At 43.4% G+C, this 23122-nt stretch overlaps 1 protein-coding gene across 3 annotated transcripts in view; it reads right to left on the bottom strand.

The window, feature by feature from the left end:
* The window catches only part of ATP11A (ATPase phospholipid transporting 11A), a 661076-nt gene that overhangs the window by 34768 nt on the left and 603186 nt on the right, over window positions 1-23122 (bottom strand). For all 3 annotated transcript variants that reach the window (XM_069205024.1, XM_069205022.1, XM_069205021.1), the window contains 2 exons: window positions 18435-18538; window positions 13691-13856 (listed from right to left, as the gene is read on the bottom strand). In XM_069205024.1, coding sequence (XP_069061125.1) covers window positions 13691-13856; window positions 18435-18538 — 270 coding nt within the window. The remainder of the gene's footprint in view (window positions 1-13690; window positions 13857-18434; window positions 18539-23122) is intronic.

Here is a 23122-nt window from a genome sequence, read left to right as displayed (position 1 = left end):
ACAGGTAACCATGAAAAAAGGCAAAGACGGCTGACAAATAATCTTTAACATTAGCCAAAGCAGGTCACATATGACAAATGATCTTGTAGGGGGCATACTGCAGAGTGGCAGACCACGTGACAAGTTTCTTCAAGTGTCCAGCATAAATAGCTTTGCTAGATGGACACCTAGCGCCCAAAATGACATCCACTAACTCAGGAGGGAGGTCAAAACCAGTCAACTGTTGTCACTCAATTTTCATGCACTGAACTGTAGGTTGTGTGAGCCCAGACGAAGGACTATGTCTAGCTGTTGGGACAGAAGATCCTTCCAAAGTGGCAGCCGGAACAGATGCTCCTGGCCAGAAGTTCAGGTACCACACTCTTCTGGTCCAACCAGGAGCCAAAAAGGTGACTTGGGCCAGGTCGTTTCTGATCTTCTTTAGAACTTAGGGCAGGAGAGCTAGAGGAAGGAGGGCATTCAGAAGCCCCAAGCTCCACACTAAGTGGAAAGGCCTTGGGAACAGAAACCTGCAAAAGTTTGGACACCCCCCGTCCTCTCCAGTGGGAAAAAGAGCTGGAAGACAATCTGAACCACCTCTGAGTGGAACTGTCAATTGTGATAACTAGGCAACGACAGCTAAGTCTGTCCTTGCTGATGTTTAAGGACCCTTTCAGGTGGTATACAATCAGGGGAATGCCCTGATGATTCAGTCACTTCCAAAGGCATAGAGCTTCCTAGCAGAGGCCCATTCATTACCACGTGGTTGTGGAGCTGGCCAAGAGGTCCTACTCCAGTCCCCTCATGATGGACAGAATGAAAATGTCACTTACCCAGTGTACATCTGTTCGTGGCATCAGTCGCAGTAGATTCGCATGTTCTGCAATAGCTCGCCATCTGGTGTTGGGCCGGAGTGTTACAAGTTGTTTTTCTTCGAAGAAGTCTTTCGAGTCACGGGACCGAGTGACTCCTCCTTTTGTCTCCATTGCGCATGGGCGTCGACTCCATCCTCGATTGTTTTTCCCCGCAGAGGGTGAGGTAGGAGTTGAATTGTAGTAATAGTGCCCATGCAATGGAGTGACTAAGTATGCACTTATTTAAGGTTGAGATGATACATATATAAATAATTGAAGGTAACTTCCAAACTGCTACAGGCTCCCGGGGAGGCGGGTGGGCACATGCGAATCTACTGCGACTGATGCCACGAACAGATGTACACTGGGTAAGTGACATTTTCAGTTCGATGGCATCTGTCGCTGTAGATACGCATGTTCTGCAATAGACTAGTAAGCAGTTATTTCCCCAAAAGCGGTGGATCAGCCTGTAGGAGTGGAAGTAGTCTGAAATAATGTCCTTAATACAGCTTGACCTACTGTGGCTTGTTGTGCGGATAACACGTCTACACAGTAGTGCTTGGTGAATGTGTGAGGCGTAGACCATGTGGCTGCCTTACATATTTCTTGCATTGGGATGTTTCCTAGAAAGGCCATGGTAGCACCTTTCTTTCTGGTTGAGTGTGCCCTTGGTGTAATGGGCAGCTGTCGTTTAGCTTTAAGGTAGCAGATTTGGATGCATTTAACTATCCATCTGGCTATACCTTGTTTTGAAATTGGGTTTCCTGCATGAGGTTTTTGAAATGCAATAAAGAGTTGTTTAGTCTTTCTGATGTTCTTTGTTCTGTCAATGTAATACATTAATGCTCTTTTGACATCTAATGTATGTAGTGCCCTTTCAGCTACGGTATCTGGCTGTGGAAAGAACACCGGAAGTTCCACTGTTTGATTTAGATGGAACGGTGAAATAACCTTTGGCAAAAATTTAGGATTGGTCCTTAGGACGACTTTATTTTTGTGTAGTTGTATAAAAGGTTCCTGTATAGTAAACGCCTGAATCTCGCTTACTCTTCTCAGGGAAGTAATGGCGATGAGAAATGCCACCTTCCAGGTTAGGAACTGTATGTCGCAGGAGTGCATGGGTTCAAAAGGTGGACCCATAAGTCTAGTTAGGACAACATTTAGGTTCCATGAAGGAACAGGTAGTGTTCTTGGTGGTATAATTCTCCTAAGGCCCTCCATGAATGCTTTAATGACTGGTATTTTATATAGGGAAGTTGAATAGGTAGTCTGCAGGTATGCAGATATTGCTGCAAGGTGAATCTTAATGGAAGAGAAAGCTAGGTTAGATTTTTGTAAGTGAAGCAAGTAACCCACTACATGTTCTGGAGTTGTGTGTAATGGTTGTATTTGATTAATATGGCAGTAGCAAACAAACCTCTTCCATTTACTTGCATAGCAGTGCCTGGTGGATGGCCTTCTTGCTTGTTTTATGACTTCCATACATTCTTGGGTAAGTTGTAAGTGCCCGAATTCTAGGATTTCAGGAGCCAGATTGCTAGATTCAGCGATGCTGGATCTGGGTGTCTGATCTTTTGGTTGTGCTGTGTCAACAGATCTGGCCTGTTGGGCAATTTGATGCAGGGTACCACTGATAGGTCTAGCAGCGTTGTGTACCAGGGTTGCCTTGCCCAAGTTGGTGCTATCAATATGAGTTTGAGTTTGCTTTGACTGAGTTTGTTTACCAGGTAAGGAAGGAGAGGGAGAGGAGGAAAAGCGTAAGCAAATATCCCTGACCAGTTCATCCATAGGGCATTGCCTTGGGATTGTTTGTGTGGGTATCTGGATGCGAAGTTTTGGCATTTTGCGTTCTCCCTTGTCGCAAACAAGTCTATCTGAGGTGTTCCCCAGAGTTTGAAATAAGTGTTCAGTATTTGGGGGTGAATTTCCCATTCGTGGACCTGTTGGTGATCTCGAGAGAGATTGTCTGCGAGTTGATTTTGTATCCCTGGTATAAACTGTGCAATTAGGCGAATTTGGTTGTGAATTGCCCAATGCCAAATTTTTTGTGCTAACATGCTTAACTGCGTGGAGTGCGTCCCTCCCTGCTTGTTTAGATAATACATTGTTGTCATGTTGTCTGTTTTGACGAGAATGTATTTGTGAACTATTATTGGTTGGAAAGCTTTTAGTGCTTGAAAAACTGCAAGAAGTTCTAGGTGATTGATATGCAGTTTTGTTTGATGTACGTTCCATTGTCCTTGTATGCTGTGTTGATCGAGGTGTGCTCCCCACCCTGTCATGGAAGCATCTGTTGTTATTACGTATTGTGGCACTGGGTCTTGGAAAGGCCGCCCCTTGTTTAAATTTATGTTGTTCCACCACAGAAGCGAGAGGTAAGTTTGGCGGTCTATTAACACCAGATCTAGAAGGTGACCCTGTGCTTGAGACCACTGTGATGCTAGGCATTGTTGTAAGGGCCTCATGTGCAGTCTTACGTTTGGGACAATGGCTATGCATGATGACATCATGCCTAGGAGTTGTAATACCATCTTTGCTTGTATCTTTTGTGTTGGATACATGCGTTGTATGATGGTGTTGAAATTTTGAATTCTTTGTGGACTTGGAGTGGCTACTCCTTTTGATGTGTCTATTATGGCTCCCAGGTATTGTTGTACCTTGCGTGGCCGAATCTTGGATTTTGTGAAATTGACGGTGAACCCTAGTTTGAAGAGGGTTTGTATGATATGATTTGTGTGATTTGAGCACTCTATTAACGAATGGGCCTTGATTAGCCAGTCGTCTAGATATGGGAACACATGTATTTGCTGCCTTCTGATGTGTGCAGCGACTACCGCTAGACATTTGGTAAAGACTCTTGGTGCGGTTGTTAATCCGAAAGGCAGTACCTTGAATTGGTAATGTATTCCTTTGAATACAAACCTTAGGTATTTCCTGTGCGATGGGTGAATTGGTATATGGAAATAAGCATCCTTGAGGTCTAAAGTTGCCATGTAGTCGTGCAGCTTTAGCAATGGCAATACTTCTTGTAGTGTGACCATGTGGAAGTGGTCTGATTTGATGAAAGTGTTGACTACTCTGAGGTCTAGGATTGGTCTCAGTGTTTTGTCCTTCTTTGGTATCAGAAAGTACAGTGAGTAAACTCCTGTGTTTATTTGTGTGTTTGGCACTAATTCGATTGCATTCTTTTGCAATAGTGCCTGCACTTCTATCTCTAGGAGATTGGAATGGTGTGTTGTTAAATTTTGTGCTTTTGGTGGTATGTTTGGAGGGAACTGTAGAAATTCTATGCAGTAACCATGTTGGATAATTGCTAGAACCCAAGTGTCTGTAGTGATTTTCTCCCATGCTTTGTAATAATGACCTATTCGTCCCCCCACTGGTGTTGTGTGGAGGGGGTGAGTGACATGTGAGTCACTGTTTAGTAGTAGGGGTTTTGGGGCTTTGGAATCTTCCTCTATTTCTAGGGAATTGCCCTCCTCTATATTGTCCCCGAAAACCTCCTCTATACTGTCCTTGGTAACTGGACGGTGTGGCTTGTGAGGTGCTGGCTTGTGTGCTTTGACCCCGAAACCCCCCTCGAAAGGGCGTTTTACGGAATGAGCTGTAATTCCCTCTGCTCTGCGGGGAGTAGAGTGCGCCCATGGCTTTGGCAGTGTCCGTATCTTTTTTGAGTTTCTCAATCGCTGTGTCCACTTCTGGACCGAACAGTTCTTTTTCATTAAAAGGCATATTGAGAACTGCTTGTTGAATCTCTGGTTTAAATCCAGACGTTCGGAGCCATGCATGCCTTCTGATAGTTACAGATGTATTAATTGTCCGTGCAGCTGTATCTGCAGCGTCCATGGAGGAGCGGATCTGGTTGTTGGAGATGGCCTGTCCCTCCTCAACCACTTGTTTTGCCCTATTTTGGAAGTCTTTGGGCAGATGTTCAATGAGATGTTGCATCTCGTCCCAGTGGGCTCTGTCATAGCGCGCAAGTAGTGCCTGGGAGTTCGCGATGCGCCACTGGTTTGCAGCTTGTGCTGCGACTCTTTTACCAGCTGCATCAAACTTGCGGCTTTCTTTATCTGGGGGTGGTGCATCTCCAGATGTGTGAGAGTTGGCCCTTTTCCTAGCTGCTCCTACAACAACAGAGTCTGGTGGCAGCTGTGTTGTGATGAAAGCCGGGTCTGTAGGAGGCGGCTTATACTTTTTTTCCACCCTTGGTGTGATTGCCCTACTTTTGACCGGGTCCTTAAATATGTCTTTTGCGTGCCGGAGCATACCAGGGAGCATAGGCAGGCTTTGGTAGGAGCTGTGGGTGGAGGAGAGTGTGTTGAACAGGAAATCATCCTCGACCTGTTCTGAGTGGAGGCTTACGTTGTGAAATTGTGCTGCTCTAGCCACCACCTGAGAGTACGCGGTGCTGTCTTCTGGTGGAGATGGTTTTGTAGGGTATGCCTCTGGGCTGTTATCTGACACTGGGGCGTCGTATAGGTCCCATGCGTCCTGGTCTTGGTCCCCCTGGCTCGTGGTGGTGTGAGCTGGGGAGTGTGATGGCGTTTGTGCTGGTGAAACGTTAATCACGGGCGGAGGAGAGGGTGGTGGTGTAACTCTTTTCACCACTTTTGGTTGTGGTACTTGTTCCGCCTGGAACTCCAACCTTCTCTTTCTCCTAATGGGGGGAAGGGTGCTTATTTTTCCTGTCCCCTGCTGAATGAAGATACGCTTTTGCGTATGGTCCGCATCAGTTGCTTGTAGCTCTTCCTCAAACCTATGCTTCTGCATTTGGGAGGTTAGCGAGTGCTCTTCTGTATAAGAGCCTGAAGCTGGGTCGCTTGCAGTTTGTTTCGGCGTCGAAACTGTGTCTGCGTGTTTTTTCGGCTCCGAGGTGACTTTTTTCCTTTTCGGTGCCGAAACCTCTCGGCGTCGATCTGTTTCGGTGCCGCTGTCTCGGCGTCGAGCCGTGTCTACACCGGCATCTCGGTGTCGAGGCTTGTCTCCAGCACTTTCTCGGTCCCGAGAAGGCTGCGTGCCGGTGTCTCGACCGGAGTCGGACGATCTCGGCACTGTTTGGGCCTTTTTCGGTGCCGACGGTCGGTCACCGATTTTATGGGTTGAGCCATGGCCTGGTGGCAGTGGCGTCCCCTGGGCCTTGTAAATGTTTCTTTGTGTGGTTTTCGACGTCTTACTCACGGTTTGTGTATCGTCGAATCCTTCGGAGTCTGAGTCTTGGATCGAGAAGGTACCTTCCTCTTCCTGTTCCTCGAACTCCCGTTGGGCTGTCGGTGCGGACGCCATTTGAAGTCTTCTGGCTCGACGGTCTCGGAGTGTTTTTCGGGACCGGAACGCACGACAGGCCTCGCAGGTGTCTTCGCTGTGCTCAGGTGACAGGCACAGGTTGCAAACCAAGTGTTGGTCTGTGTAGGGGTATTTATTGTGGCATTTGGGGCAGAATCGGAACGGGGTCCGTTCCATCGGCGTTCCTCAGCACGCGGTCGGGCCGACCAGGCCCCGACGGAGGATCGAAAAACTACCCCGAAGGGCACCGGAGCTCTTCGATCTTCGATGCGGTGTTGAATCTAAGTACGCCGATCCCGAACGCAACAATACCGACGAAAATCTTCCGAAATTAACTATTTTTTCCGTTCCGAAACTCGGAGCGACAGGAACACGTCCGAACCCGATGGCGGAAAAAAAACAATCGAGGATGGAGTCGACGCCCATGCGCAATGGAGACAAAAGGAGGAGTCACTCGGTCCCGTGACTCGAAAGACTTCTTCGAAGAAAAACAACTTGTAACACTCCGGCCCAACACCAGATGGCGAGCTATTGCAGAACATGCGTATCTACAGCGACAGATGCCATCGAACAGAAAGATTTCAGTGGCAGGAGAATTGCCCAAAACACCAACAACTTCATATAGAGGGGAGTCCTGTGGCCTCCATCTCTCCCAGATGACCTCCCCACCACAGCAACAATCCATAGATCACTAATGTCAGCTCTAACTGAGGTTGAGGGAAGGATCAAAACTGCACTGTATCCAGAATGGCTTCAATGAATTGACGCCTCTGTGAACGAGTCAGGTGTGGCTTCGGCACTTTGGATGAGAACCCTAAAGATAGGAGAAGGTTCAATGTCGTCTGGAGGTGGTCCATGACTGACTGAGGCAAGCCTACCTTCAGCAGTTGGTGGCCAAGGTATGGGAAGTCTGGTATTCCTAAGCTCCAAAGATAAGCAACAACAACAACCACCACTTTAGTGACTACCTGAGGCACACTGGTGAGGCAGAAAGGGAACACAGAACAGCTTGGGGTTGCAGGGCATGGATATGAAAGTAGACATCCGGTAAGTTCAACTCCAAATGCTTGGATCCATGTTAGATAGGACTTGTATAAAGGGCAGTATCTTAAACTTGTCCAGTTTCAGCAAGAAGTTTAGAGGGCAAAGATCTAAAATAGGATGACGTCTTTCATCCTTTTGCGGCACACAGAAATAACAGGAGTAGCATCCAGTCCCTATTTCTGATGCTAGATCCCTCTCAATGGCCCCCAGAGCAGTATGTTGCCCCAGAGGGCCTGGACGTTGTTTGCTGGACCCCCGATCCTGACCGATCCTGACCATAAAACACTGGGGTGTCTGTTGCTGCAGAAGCACATCTTAGTGATGCATTTACTAGAAGCCCAGAAAAGAATGAAACTTCTGGGAACTGTGCAGCATGGGAGCTGAAAGACCAAGAGAGTTTGCTGCAGCTTTACTTTGTTTGAAGGGCTCCAGGCCAGATTTGCTTTGCCCCTGAAGGAAGAGGCACAATCAAATGGCATGTCCATTAGTGATGAATGGACATAGCTGAAAAAGCCTATGCACCTTGTCCATATATGACGTTGAAGCACTACATGGGTACCAACCACTCTACCCAAAGAGACCAGATCAAATGACTTACTTCGCAGTGTCCTGTCTGTCTTGTATAATTTGTGTCACATTGGCACAAAGTTGCTCAGGAACTGTTGGCAAAATCTTGCTGGGCAGAGGTGATGTACATATCAACCAGACTTGGCTAGAACTGATTACACCTGAGTTTTAACATAGAGTGGCTTGGGCAGAGGAGGATTTGCTTCAAAATCCAAAAAGACAATTTGTTCTTCCTCTGGCAGTGATGCCATCAGAAACTGTGTCAATGTGCAGCGAAATCGGTGAGAATGTCAGCAACAAGTGAGAAATCAGGTTGAGTAACACAAGCTTGTTGCAGCAAGGAGAGTTGGAGACGGAGACTTGTACAATTAAGAAATCAAGAGCTTTAGTGTACAGCTCCACTTCTTTGTTTCCTATGTATACATACGTAGTCAAGAAGCCCCCCAGGAATTCAGCCTACATCTGATTTACCTCAGGGGCAAGTGGCACCAAATGTTGCACTATGACCATGTCAAGTAATTCTTTTTCTATGTCTCATCCATCTTTGTGCCAGATCTGGAAATACAAATGCCCTTTTTCTGTACTGTACTGACTCAACAAGGTAACAGATACTGGAGGATGTTACATCAACTTAGTATTTTGCTTTCTGGAAGGTTACTCTCTCTCATGTAGACAAGTACAAGTAAACCACATTGCTCATGTAAGGGGAAGATGGTTCTAAAATAGAAGGGTCATCCCTCTTGTCAGTTACTATGACTATTTGGAAAACAGTACTGAGAAAGATTACGTTTTATTAATAAATTAGCTGCACAGAATTAGCATATGGCAGCTAATAAATCTGCAGTTTAAAGGCCTAACAGAGAAAATAACGGAGAAACCAAAACATGCAACTTTAAAATCTGTTGGACATTTGTACCTATTAGTTGAATTTCTCACACTACATTTAATATTAAAATATTTTACATTTATATTTGAGTGAATTATTAATAAATATTAACATGAAAGTATTATTTCAAGTAGAAACAGTAAAAATGAATTTTATCTTGAGTATTAAATTAATTTAAATTAAATGCACTTATGACGCTTAGAAATAAATGCATATTTGAAAATTGCTTTAACACAACATGAATAATGCTTAAATAAATAATTTGCTTTGCAAAATTGATTTGAATTTAGTGGTGCACTATAGGCTTTATTCATGTATTAATTGTAATAATGTGCATTAGGCTTTCTTAAAATGACTAGGCTGGAAAGTTAATTTTGCCAGTAGTCATGGAAAATTGTAATCGTTTTCATCTTTCTCTCTGACCTGAATTATTTTCTCTAAGCAGAAAATGTACTGTTACATGTTCTATTGTATTCCAGGAGAAGAGCATGTTTCAAGGTTAGCTAACGTAACAATATTTGTTCTAGCTTCTAACTTGCACAGGAAAATTCATGAAGCTTATGTGAGAGAATATTAGCTTAGTTTAATTGACTGCCATGGGAAAGGAAATGCATGTTGCAGATTATTAGAAAATGAAATATTCAATGAAGTCATAGTAGAAACAATGAACATTTGCAGAGACAATGTCATAATGTATCAGAACTTGGTGGTGCTATCTACAGAGATTGGATGCTGAATTCAACACCCAAAGAGTGCTTACCGGATGGACCAATGGATGGGGTTTGGCTATTTTAATTAGTGAAGAACTTTAAAATTGACTTCAGTTCTCCTCCTGCCTTGTAGCTGTCCAGAACCCTGTGTAGGCCTGCTGTCCCATTCTGTCTACTCTAAGCCCCCAGATGAATTTTCTCATCCTAGTCTTAACTACCCTATTCTGTTATGTGGTTCTGTACTAATAAGGTCAACTAATTCTGAACTGCTGATCTGTCCTATATGCATCTCCTGTTCTGCACTGTCCTGATGCTGCTGCCAACTGATGCCAGAAGATGGTGAATGCTCTATTAGATGAATCAACGCTGTACCATGAGGCGAGGTATAACTAAATGTGGTTTCTTGTTTTCCCTTTTTCAGTTAGTAACTTACACCAGCATATTTTTATAGTGAGTTACTTTAGGTAGCTGTTTTCCAAATTATTTTTGTCTTCTTTTGTTTTTGATTTTGCCCACATGTTAGCCCGTCCCCACACATGCAGGCCACAATTCTGGTTAGTATTTGGAATGGCCCAGCCCTGAAATTGATTGTTAAAACTGTATTTTGATATTTACTGATGCCACCATCATCTGCTTTGAATTCTAGCAATAATGTTCATTTTGTGTTGTTGCTAATCTATATTATTCTTTTAGAGTACCTAACAGTATTGCTGTTTAGCAGGCTGAGTCTTTCCAGGCGTTTCGGTCAGCCTATGGTTTTCATGTATGTTTATAACGTGCTTTTGCACATCATTTATTTGACAATGATTTTGGGATTGTAATAAAGCTGTGAAACTACATTCAGTTTGGAATTTTGTTTAGTGTTGTATTATTAATGGTGTTTAATATTGTTTATTGGGTTTTATGTTATTGAATTGTGGTTGTTTGATCCTAACTACTGACTTCTTCATCAAGTCCAAAGATTCAATCGACCTCTGAGGGTGAGTATTTAGGATGATATCTCACCTGTGAACACTCCAGCAGTACTTAACTTGAAAATCCTGTCCCAATTCCTGGGTCTTATCTCCAGCAGCCCTCTCAAAGTCACTGAAGGAACTTGTTTTTTTTATGATGAACAATGGCCAGGCAGACATCATACAAGTTTGCTAAAGAGCATCCCACAGTCAATCCGGTCAGATATTACGTAAAATATAACCCATAGTTGTGACAGGCCACAAAATGTTTCAAGCAAGCTCTATAGAGGCAGGGTCAAGTTGTGAGGAGGGATGTGCCTCTACAACAAAGCCTATGTTCTATTTGGCTAAACATCAACATTAGTTGGTGTTTTGGTGACAACACAATGTGGCAGTAGCTCTCAAAGGGTGGGCAAAGGAAAGAGTCAAGCACACAAGTAAAGCAAGTTTACATTATCACAAACTTTGCCTTGCCCTTTTGCACCAGTCATTGCTAGTGTGACATGTTGCGTCAGGGGATCTTCCCCATAATGCAAAGCTTGAATAATGAATGTGAATTTCCATGGCATATCGTGATCAATGTTGATTGCATGTGACAATGTTGACTTTCAAAAACACAGATTTTTAACATAAAAAAGCAAAAATGTACACTTAAGAAAAAAATTACTATACAGAACTACCCCACGAAATGTGCATTTTGACGACTTTTGAAAAGAATTCCTAAATCCAACAAGACCCATTTCCAATCTATTTTAAGGCTGATTTGAGTTACCATTTTAGCTTCAGTTCTAACATATTTAGGGTCACATGCACCATGGTGGGATTAGGTGCAGATCGAAATTTTTGTAGTTAGGAATGTTTGTATAGTCCCTATTTTGAAAGCATACAATTGTGTGGTTTAGAGCGACGGTCTATATTTCCACAAGTCACCCCAGTGAAATGATAGTTTACAGGTCCACTGAACAAATGCCTACGCAGGGCATTCAGCATCTATTAGCCAAGAAAGAAACATCGTAGCGGGATCTGAGAAATTTACCTGGAATCAATCTTTGACCTGCAACAAATTGCATGTGTTTAAGTCAGAAAGAGGGCATAACTTTAGAATATAAAGTATCTTCAATCCAGTAGGAGCTGAAGAGCACCATAGGTAACATCAACCTAGGCAGAGAGAGATGGGTACCCACGGATGCCATTTATCTACCCCTTCATCTTGGCTCTCCCTTCACCTACCATGGTTGCTTGGCACTAAAATAAAATAAGCAGTGGACACAGCACTAAAAACCTGCATCAGATGGCTAAAGTGAGGATGGTAATTTTTTATGCTATAAGAGCACTGATTTAAGGGGTAGTTAGCACAGTTATCGGAGTAAGGTGTAGCTATTTTACAAATTCAAGGGGCTCATGGTTTGTGTCTAGATTAGGGACTGGAAATGGCATAATGCAAATCTCAGGTGAGTTAAATTATCAATTCACAAATAGAGATCCTAATAAATATTCTAGGGTTAAGTCACAGAATGGAAATATTAAGTGCTCATCTACTATTTGGTAAACTGCCAAAACCTGATCAACACTGCAAACCCCACAGGGAAAAGGTATAATGCAGTGGTTCCCAACCTGTGGTTCGAGGACCCGTGGGTGTCCTGGAAGCCTCCTCAGGGGGTCCGCGACTGCTTAGAAAATTAAATAATATTAACAGATTTGTTTTCAAGCATCAGTAATGACTCAGTCGGGTTCCAGTAATAATAAAGCGGGGGTCCACAGAAGTCAAAAGGTTGGGAACCGCTGGTATAGTGGTTTGCAGTGGCGGTTTGCAGTACCTAACTCCAACCTCACACTGAGGATCTGAAAGTGTGCTGCTCCCAAGAGGCTGGTGGAAAATACAAACTGAGAATGTCTGAAGGGCTGACAGTCTATCTAACATGAACAGTTGTATGGAGCTGGAGGGCTGATCAACATGATCAGATAAAGAGAGGAATCTTAAAGACACACCCCTTTCATATCTACCTCCAATAGTTCAACAGGATTAGATTTTTATTGCCCCATTTAGGATTTTAGTCTTCTTGCCAATTGAACACTCTTGCGATTTTATCTCTGAAATATAAAAACATGTCTACACAATTGTTGTACAATGCCTTTCGGTCACCTCAGAGCAGTAGGGTGTGGAGCAAACAGTTTTTGTGAAAAAATGGCTGGCAACGGTAGAATGTGGCCAGGTGTAGACATGGCCTAACTGTCAACATTATCTAAAAAATAAAGGGCCACATGTACGAAAAATAGGATTTTGCGACTCGCAAAACCTTATGTACAACAGTGTCAATGACACTGTTAGAGATTCGCAATATTCATGAGGTAGGTCGCAATTTGCGACCCCATCGGGAATGGCCGCCCTCACAGGGATGGTGACAGCAGACCACCATGTCTGTGACTGCTTTTAAGTACAGCAGGTTTTTTTTTTTTTTTTTTTTTAAATGCAGCCCGGTTTCCTTACAAATGCATTTCAAAAACAAAAAATGAAAAGTCCGTAGGACCACTGCCTGCTCTGAAAGAATGTCGCTGCCATTCACAAAGGGGAAGGGGTCCCATGGAGACCCCTTCCCGTTTGAGAATGGGTTAGCACTAGTTTGAAACTAGTGCTAACTGAGATTGTTTTGCGACCGCATTCAAGGTCACAAAACAATCATATATGGGACTGCGACTCGCACCCCTTCCTAACTGCGACTCGCAAACCCTTTTTGTGATTCGGTAAATAGATTACCGAATTGCAAAAATGGGTCTGTACATCCCACATTGCATTTTGCACATTGTAAACGGCCCAATTCGCAGTTTTAGATGTGCAAAATGCTTCGTACATGTAGCCCAAAATTCTTAATTTGCAATCCCTTCTCTGAGTAATCAGAAAAAAATATATATCAGAATTATTATTATATATAACCTATATTGTGAAAGGACCAATCCCTTACCCCTTTGTTCTGTGAAAGGAGAAAGAGTAGAATGTCAGAGGAACTGTGTGTCCCATCCGGCCACCTTTGCATTGTACGTTTTTTAACTTAAAAAGGATGGCTCCTGGCTGGCAATGTTATCTTGATTCTACCAATTCAATAACCCCAAATCTCTAATTGAGCTGCAGAAAGGTTTTGTGCCTGCAGCATTTATACTTTCGGGCAGAACTCAAAGCCGCAGAGCATGACTCCTAGACCATATAATGCTGTAAAGGATGAATACATAAGCTACGCTCCTTGGAAAAAATAGATCAGTTTTAGCTTTCTTATTAAAATTATTTCAACATTGCAGGCCGACAGTATATTCTGCATCATGTCGTCTTTGATCTCCTCCATGGCATACGAATCTGAAAAACAAAGAGTCTTGGATTTAAAATGTAATTAAAACTATTTTTGGCAGGAACGTGGACTTCACCTGGATTTTTTCTGTTGACGTTGGACATAACTGTCTACAAAGGACTTTCTTCAGCACATCTGGAAGGAGGCTGATGATAATTAGCATAATGATACCCAGCCAGGCAGGACCACTTGACAGCATTTGCATGAAGACGTAGTACATGCTCTGGTAGTTGAGGAAAGGCCTAAACAGAGAAAAAAACACAAAACAGAAATTAATACTCAAGCGAGGGACATACATGTGACATTCAAAGAACAAGCTCTGACTTTTCCAGTGGTGAATATCAGGGGGGCTTGAGGAACAGGAGATTCATTTTATAGTCGAGTCTTTCTCCCAATCAAGCTGTGTAAAATGAGGATGGAAGACCATAAGAATCAACTGAACCTCTGCCCAAACCAAGCAGGTTAACCTGGTTTACAATGTTCTTTTCTTGTTAGCTGGAAAACCACCCTTTGCAATCAGGGTTAATGTCACCCACTCCTAGATTTTTAGGCAACAGCCCTTTTGAAGCCTCCAATTAAAGACCTAGGTTTAAGCAAAATTGTAAAAAAACCTCCAAAACCCAGTGACTCAAAAGGGTCAGGTGGCTTATTGTGACAAAGGCTGTATCAATATCTTCCATTATGAGAATTACCAAAAAGGCCCATTGGTCAAATTGTCATGGATTCTCCAAAATGGAGATATTGGCTGCTTTGAAATGCTATTGGGTAAGAAACCTGATGTTCATATGGGCATTAGTGGGTTTTGGTGCTTGGATGTGAGGTAAACTACACTACATGTGCTAAAGCAATTGTGAAGCAGATGTGTAGAGAAGTAAAGAGCACAAAGGGGCAAAGGATTGTGGTAAAATGTATTGAGGCACTTGGGAAAGTCCCTGGTAGCCAGAACAGTTCTTCCAACTGCAGTAATTCTGTTAAAAGAAAATGTAGCAACTTGGTTGCAGAAATCCTGTGTGAATCTGACGACAGTGAGAGCCCAGGGAGGTCTTAGGAGCAAATGAACTGTTAAAAAAAAGGTTAGATCTGCCATAAGTGCTCCAAGACATAGGCAGTCTGCTTAGGCCAATTTTTAGGTAATAGCGAAAGGATGGTAGTTATGGTCTGAACAACAGCAGCCTGGTGAAAGCTTTAAGGATCCCACTGGGATTCTATGTAGAGGACAGGAGAACTGCTGCATGCAAGCATACCCACCTTAACAGACTATACAGCCGGGACAAAAAACAATGTTTAACAACCAGGAAGGGAAAAGCAATAGGGTATATGGGCTGTAGCATATGAGATGATAACAGCTACTAAGAGGCGAGTACAATCGCACATCACGCTGGCAATTTTTTAAAACTTTTGTTTGTTTTATGTTATAAACCTTCTAAATCGCATTTTAAGAAAGGGGGGGGGGGGGCTTCTTTGAATTCACATGGCCATTAGACTTTAGTGCTCTCTGATCCACGTAAAATTCTGCCAATTGTGTGGAGGGAGTTTTCCAGAGTTGCCACTTCCTACTTTCCAATTGTCAGCAACATTTTGGGCAGGTAGGCCGTCTAGGCATCAGCTCCTTAATGGAAACTCCTCTAAAAGTTTAAGCATGGCACGAACGTGCACCAGGCGTGCCAAAGGCAAGCCCGACTTTGCTTGTCAGTGCCTGGACAACGCTTGAACTCCTGTTCCTCCGACTAACGATCATGGATCATGGTAACCCATACCTCAAGGCGTTACACTTCTTCCGAGTTACACCAAATATGTACTAACCTTATCACTGTTAGCCCACCATTTTGCTGCACCAAGTGGCTGCCCATTCCATAGGGGAAAGGTTTATTTGCTCCAGCGAGACGTTGGATCTTTCGCTCACCTCCTTGTATTCAAACAAGAAAAAGATGCTGGAAGATTTTAAGCAAGACTTAAGTATCACCTGCACCACTTCCACCAGTTCTCCCCATGGGCTTGAGAACTTATGCTGCAATGTCAGATCCATAGTTAAACACTCAACCCAAATATGGGATCTCATTGCAACCTCAACCCCTATGATATGTTTCTTCACGGAGACCTGGCAAAATGTCTCGCTCCCCTCCATCTCTGTGGCCCTACCTGAGAATTACTTCTTGGTTAAACTCGATAGAGATTAGACCTGGAGGCGATGTGGCCATTGTCTTTCACAACTCTCTGAATGTAGAGATGGTTGACACCCTGCCAACAGACTGGGTGGAACTGTGTATTTTTAAAATTATAATCTCCACCATGGACTGAAGGAAGGGGGCGGTGGTCTACCACCCACCTCAACCAGAGGCCAAGCCGCCTGGTATTTAGACAATTTGCGCCTGGAAAAATAAAAGTGCAAATGGCTGTAACAAAGGTGGCGCCTAACCAAATACCTTCTGGACAAAGAAGCTTACAGGGATTTGCTCTGCAGTTATCACAAAAAATTTAAAATAGCCCATAAGCACTACATATCACAAAAAATTAACCAAGCAGGAAATTCTACAAAAGAACTTTTCAAAGCCATGAATAATTTTGTAAAGCCTTGTTCTTGTAACCATGTCATCCCGGCCTCACAAATACTGTGCAACTCACTGGCCTACTTTTTGAAAAAAAGATCTAGACCATCTATAAAAAAAACGTTTCTGTCAACTATGGACAGCTGGAGGAGAGAGTTGATTTTGATCAGCCTTCCCTGAATGCCACCTTTGGCCTGGACAAATTTGAGACATGCCCGCTGGAGCAGAGGATGCTGGCCTGTTCTAGATCTGGCTCTCCTTTGGATTTATGACCCCTAGGATCACCTCCAGCTTAGCCCATTCCCTTGCACGGTTAGTAATGGCCCTTTATTATCTTTCATTAGCCTCAGCCAAATTCCCGGCCGAATAGAAATCTGCCCAACTACCTCCAATTCTAAAAAAGCCCACCACCAATCCAGAATTTTTTTTTCAGCTACTGACAGATCTTGCTGGTTCCTTTGCTATGACAAATGATAGAAAGCTATATAAATGAAAAACTTGCAGTTTCCTGGAAGAGCACAAGATCCCTGACCCCTCCCCATTAAGTTTCAGAGCGATGCATAGCTCAGAGACCGCACTAGTGGCAGTCACTGATACCATCAGACTGTAACTAGACACAGGCGCACCCGTCGTGTTGGTCGTACTAGACCTATCTGCGGCCTTCGATACAAAGCCCAGGAGCTCTAGTCATCTGATTGGTGGCCTGCTGAATTTGGTCTAGCCCCTTTCCCATAACAGGTGGTAAAGAACCTTGGCATCAAACTGGATCCTATTTTATCCATGGAAGACCAGGAAAGTGTGATTTGTTGCACCTGTTTTCCTACAATGTGCCTCAATAAGAAAATACTTTCTCTGGCTTCCCTCTGCTTCGAGACAGACCCTAGTCCAGGCCTAATCACAAGGCACATCGACTAAGGGAATTTGCTAATAACAGTCTGCTATCTAAACTCCAAGTAGTGCAGAACATGGCAGCTCGGCAGATCAGCAACCTCCCCTGCTGCTCCTCCTCTGCACCCATTTTGAAAGTCTTGCACTGGCTGCCCCTTAGAAAAAGCACCATCTTCAAGTTATGTTGCTTGACCCAAAAGGCACTTAATAATTCATTACCTTCTTACTTGTACTCCAGTCTCCGTCACTATCAACCTACCAGGCTTCTTAGTTCCTCAAAAAAAACTTTATTAAGGATCCCTTCCAGATTTTGAGGCAGATCTTTCTCCTACCTGGCCCCATTTCACTGGAACAAACCCCTCTGCATAATCGTACTTGAACTGATTTTTCCAAATTAAAACAAAATCTAAAGATGTGGATGTTTTAATTCTTTTGCATCACCTCTGAGTAGCAAGCGCTGAGATACTCCTTCAGGAGTGACTCAATGCACAATATTAAGTACCAATAATGTAATGTAATGGGAAGGCACTGCCATTCTCACCCTCTTTTCTTATTTTAAGAAGTATTTGAATGTATGATAGTAAAGTATATTGCCATGTTTTGCTAAAGCAGCAATGGCATGGACCATGTCATTGCCCATACAGAACAAGACATAGGTCATCAAAAGTGTAATTGCTGCTGCCTCCTCTAGTGAGACATCTGTTTCTTCCACAAGTAATATTTTACAAATGTATGTCGGAATAACGCATGCTGGAACAACGCATGCCGAAACAACTACTGTGTTGTTACCACTAATGCCTTTACCACAAATTCCTTAACAACGATTTTTCATTTTAAAGGCATTCCTGGTAAAATCATTAGTGAATTTCAGCATGCGTCCTCCCGGCCCCCGACCCTGCCCCTAAAATTACTGCAGACCCCCCACCCCCACCCCTAAAACCATCCCAACCTCCCACCCCTGCCCCTAAAACTACTCCAACCCCTGCCTCTAAAATTACCGCCTCAGCCCTGCCCCTAAAACAACCCCAACTCCCCCACCCCGTCCCTAAAACCTAAACTACCCCAACCCCCGACCCCTGCCCCTAAAACCATCCCAATCTCCCACCCCAAACCCTAAAATTACCCCATCCCCACCCCTAAAACCACTCTAACCCCCCCACCCCTGCCCCTAAAACTAAATAATCTTCCTGTAATGATGTTCCACCTTTTCCAAATTTTCAAAGATTCCAAAGGATAAAGAGAAGTGCCCTTAACTAAAGGAAAAGGGGTGATTACAAAATGAAAGCTCCCTTTACAATGATCCAGCAAAAAGTTGGCCTCAAGGAGCTGTGGAAAAACAAGTGCTCTAAAACGCCCGCCATAGAAAACATGCATTAACAATCTTACCAGATAATTCCTCCCCAGAGTAGAGAAAAAACAATGTAGAACAGCAGTGATCCCCAAATCACAAAGTGGTTTATCCAAGTCCAGTAGTGTGTATCCAGTGCAAGCTGAAAAAAAAAATCACAAGGTTCCACTGGCAGTCAGACAAGTTATTTACATGTTAATAATCAGATTACTGAACTGTAGACAGAACGAAACCTCCTCATTCTATGGTCTCTAGAGGATTTGTCTTCAAATTACAATGTAATGAGAGCTAGAAGTAAGGACCAGTAATGTTCAGGTACCCAGGATTACCTAAACTGTGCCATTGATCCCTATTGTAAATGGAGGCTGGGTATGTGATGACGCAGGAGCCAGCTATCAGTCACCGACATCCAATAGTGAAGTAGCTGCAGTGGCACTGAGGCCTAGGAATGTGATGGACCCCTTACCCTTGCTTGCTGTCGGGCTTCTCAGGGTAAGCGGTGTTCTTCCCACAGACATAATGGCATGTCTTCTAGGAAGTAGTTAGTAGGGACTTGGAGGTGGTTATCAGGAATGGATTTGGAGGTTAAGATACAGACGGGAGTCTGTGAAGGGTGATAAGCCAGTGCTGATGGTACCAGTACTGTGGCCTAAGCATAACTGGCAAGCGGTTGTTTGACATTTATGGATCATTTAATGCCCTGCCAACAGGCGCTGTTTTTGGTTTGATGGACGTAGATTATCATTATAAGCAGCTTTCTCTTACATTTGTGGAGCACATAACTTTCTAAGTGGTTGTGGAATGTTGTTCGGTGTATTTTATAAGGAGACTTTCCCGGGAATGAGTATGATGGACTTTGTTGTAAAGTTAATTTGGAATTACTTTTTATGGGAACGTGTCCCTTTCAGTGGTGGAAGGGAAGCATTCCTGTGTCATAAAATTGTCCCCGAAGGGTAAAGAAAAAGAAGCCAGAGGAAAAGGAGATACAGATTGTGAAAACCATAACTGATGGAAGTATAGGGGAAAACAAATGCGTTCACAAATTAAGATTTAAAAAGGAAGGTGGTTCCTCGTAAGTTTTTTTGCAGGTGATTGATAATCCTGTATTCTCACTGTTACATTAAATAGCGACACGCGTGACTAGTGACAGTGTAGTGGCTAAAGATAGTAACATTTGGAAAGAGTTGGAAAAGTTGCCAATATGAGGGCCATGACTCTGGTTGAAACCTTACTCAGCAGTGATCACATTTGAGGTGTAGATAGTGTAATGAATACTCCACATATGTTGCACCTTGGTGGAAGCTGGGAAAGTGAGTTTTCTACTGTTAATTCCTTTCTGTTTGCTGAAGAGTGCGCGAGTGTTGTTATGCAGTGTTTGTCTGAAAATGTACACGTATGTTGGCTAGTGTGGGTTCACAGCATGACTTTAGCTACTCTCTTTCCAGTGTTTACAGTGCACTGCTTAGCTCTATCCAGAATGTCCCTTTGTAACTTACATAACTTAGTTTTGTTGCCGTCATGCAAGAGTTCTGCTATTTGAGTTAATGCTGGAAGTCGCTGGTTAGGCCTTGAGAATGCGGTCTAGAGATACCCTGTTACTAAACCACTTAATTCTGGTTGTGCACCACTTCCTTCGGATTCCACTCCGACATCGCTGCAGATATCAGCCATGGCCAAGACAAATATTAAACAGTTGGGTTAAGAGGGCACAATAATCAACAGGCTAACCTTATGTTACTCTCTGCAGCTCCAGATGCCATAACTTGACACTGATGTCTTGGAGGACTTCATGGTCTTAGCACTGCGTTGGACTAGGACAACTGTGAAATCACAGTGCAGGAGCTCAGGATCTTCAGGAGCACTGAAGGGCTAGCTTTGAAGGGTTCAATTCATGACTGAAAGTACTACACTTAATCTTCAGAGTGGTGGTGAAGGCGGCAGTCTGGTTCAGGAGAGTTAACTCTCTTAAGGTGAGGAACAGCTCACTGGAATTTTTGGCGGTAGCAATTACACCCTCGGGGTGGAGTATTTTGGCTCTGTGTGTGGTAATTGTTTAGCCTTGAGTATAAAAAAAAATCTGCAGTCACAGGAGGACTTGCATTTCGTACAGAGCCTTCTAAGAGCCCATCTGAGTCATTTAAATGAAAGAAAAGTAATTGTTGAATCATTTGATAGTCATGGCGTTTTGAGATCTTCAGCTGCAATACTGAAGGGTGTCACTACATTCAGGGCCTGGGTCAAAGCATTGTCAAGAACATTAAGTTAGGTTAGGTTATATTTTATTTGCATAATTAATATTGAGTAATTCAGATATCCTCCGAGCATTCCATGGTGATAGCAGAAAATACTAGTTATTGTTTCGATTCCTGAAATTGGATGAGGTGACTATTGCATTTTTGATGCTGGGCAAGTCGCATTGTTTATTTACCATATTAAAGGGGATCAGGTAAAATTATGTGACCAGAAGAATTGCTGCGGTTTCAAATAATTATATTCATGTCGCTAAATGCAGCAAGACAAATATACGGCCTGCCTCATGAGGGCACTATTGTAATAGTGATTTCAAGTTAAGGTAGCCCATACCTGCATTCTTTCCTGCATCTGCAAATGGCGAGGTTAGTTAAAAACCCACAGTTGCATAATAAAGGAGCTGCATTTCATCATAATCAAATAGTTGCCAACAGAAATGCGTGAATACTAAAGAATAAAATAAGAGTAAGACACAGATAATCGAAATGATTACACTCAAACACCTGAAAATAGAGTAAATGGATGCTGCAACAATATTGAGCAACAATCGAAGTATTGGGAAATAATCGAAGTCTTGACTAGAATCAACAAGAAAAAAAAAGACAGAAATGTTAAAAAACGGATAAAAAGAGCAAAGGAATGGATATTTAATATATTTTGAAAACCTTCTCTATGCATGTACTATTGTATCATAGTCAAACGTATTTAGTGTAGTAAAAGTTACATCTATCCCCCGCCACCAGTAAGGCGCCTGCTACAAAACAGCTCCAATCACGAAGCAGCTCCCAGGGTGCAGGCTGTGAACGGTAACAGAACTCAAGTGTCAGAGCAGAAATAGAACACCACACTTAGTACTGCTTAGAAGTAAGAGTACTTCTAATTCCTGACCTTTTTATTGAACAAGTTACTTACTCTCGGTAGTGCCTTACCTGGCGGTAACTATGGGCCTGATTTAGAGTTTGGCCGACTGATTTGTCCGTCACAAATGCAACGGATATCCAGACCGTTGTATTGTGATTCTCATAGGATATAATGGGATTGTAATATGGCAGACGGGATATCTGTATGTGACTGAGTAACCCCATCTGCCAAACTCTAGATCAGGACCTGTATCTAGGTGCGGATTACTTACACTTGAATTCTCCCCAGGCATCAGATGGGATCCAGAAGATTTTTCATGAGCAGTATCGCTGGGTGGTAGTAGGTAGTGTCAATCGGCTCCATATCTGTTGGTGTCATCTGCGCGACGGAAATTACATCACGGTACAGGCGCGTGTCAGCTTCTTTTCATGACTTTTCACGTTAGAAGCATAGAGCCATGAAGAACACTGACTGGTAGTGTGTCAAACTAAGGCCCTGAAAGGGTCATCCTTGCCCTGCAGGAAGGATGGGTGGATCAGTAAGGAATCTGCAGCTAGATCTAGTCTCTACTAGATTAGTTGTTACTGAAGTAACTTGGTCATATAATAGAGACTTCTAGTTGCAGATTCCTTACCTTTGAATAGATACCCAAGCAATGCCATCCCCTGAGGCGGATCTGCAAACCAATTTCAAACGAAGAAGTCCGGCAGGACTGAACAGGCACAGTGCCCATACCTATGGACCCGACTGTCCAGGTAGCAATGTTAGGCAAATGTGTGCAGAGATGGTCCATATTACTACCTAGCAGATGTTCAGGACCGGAACTCTGTGTGCTAATGCAGTGGTCACCGCTTTGGTGGAATGAGCTTGCAAGCCTGAAGAGGTTGCTTTTTTGCAGTGCGTAACAGATCTTGATGTAGAATATGACCCAAAGAGAGATGATTCACTTCTACACTGCCTGACCTTATTTCACACCCTCAAACCCCATGAAGAGTTGGTCGCCCACCCTAAACATGCAGGTACAATCAAGATAGAACACCAATGCTCTTTTTGTGTCAAGGCAATGGAGTCTTGTCTTCCTTAGAAGGATGTGGGTTGCTTAAAAAGGAGGCAAGTTGATTGACTGACCTACATAAAGGTGTGTGACCACTTTTGGCAGAAAAAAGGCCCTTGTGCGAAGCACCAGTTTGGCAGGGTATATACAGAGGTAAAGCATCTTAGATGGCAAGACCTGCAGCTCACTCACTTGACTGGCAGATGAAAGTGCCACAAGGAAGGCTGTTTTCAGTGTGAGAAACCTGATGGACAGTTGTGGAGAGGCTCGAAAGTAGCACACATCAAAAAGGTTACAACCAAATTACAGTCCCACTGGGGCATAATGATTGAGGAAGAAGAGAAGAGATGAGAAAGGCTTTTGATTAAGTCAATGTACAATAGAGGGCTTAAACAAAGAGGGTTGATCAGGAAACCGCAAAAAGACAGAAATTGCAGATAAACAGCCCTTAAGATTGCCCAAGGCAGAGCCCTGCTGGGTAAGAGAAAGGATGAAAAGTTAAATGGCTGAAAGGAGATCAGAAGACTTTTGTGGGCACCATGAAACCAATTTCTTCCAATG

This window comes from Pleurodeles waltl, chromosome 8 (assembly GCF_031143425.1).
Source record: "Pleurodeles waltl isolate 20211129_DDA chromosome 8, aPleWal1.hap1.20221129, whole genome shotgun sequence".
Classification (NCBI taxonomy): Eukaryota; Metazoa; Chordata; class Amphibia; order Caudata; family Salamandridae; genus Pleurodeles; species Pleurodeles waltl.
Note: the sequence above shows the minus strand (reverse complement) of the source record. Positions and strands in the feature narration are given on the sequence as shown.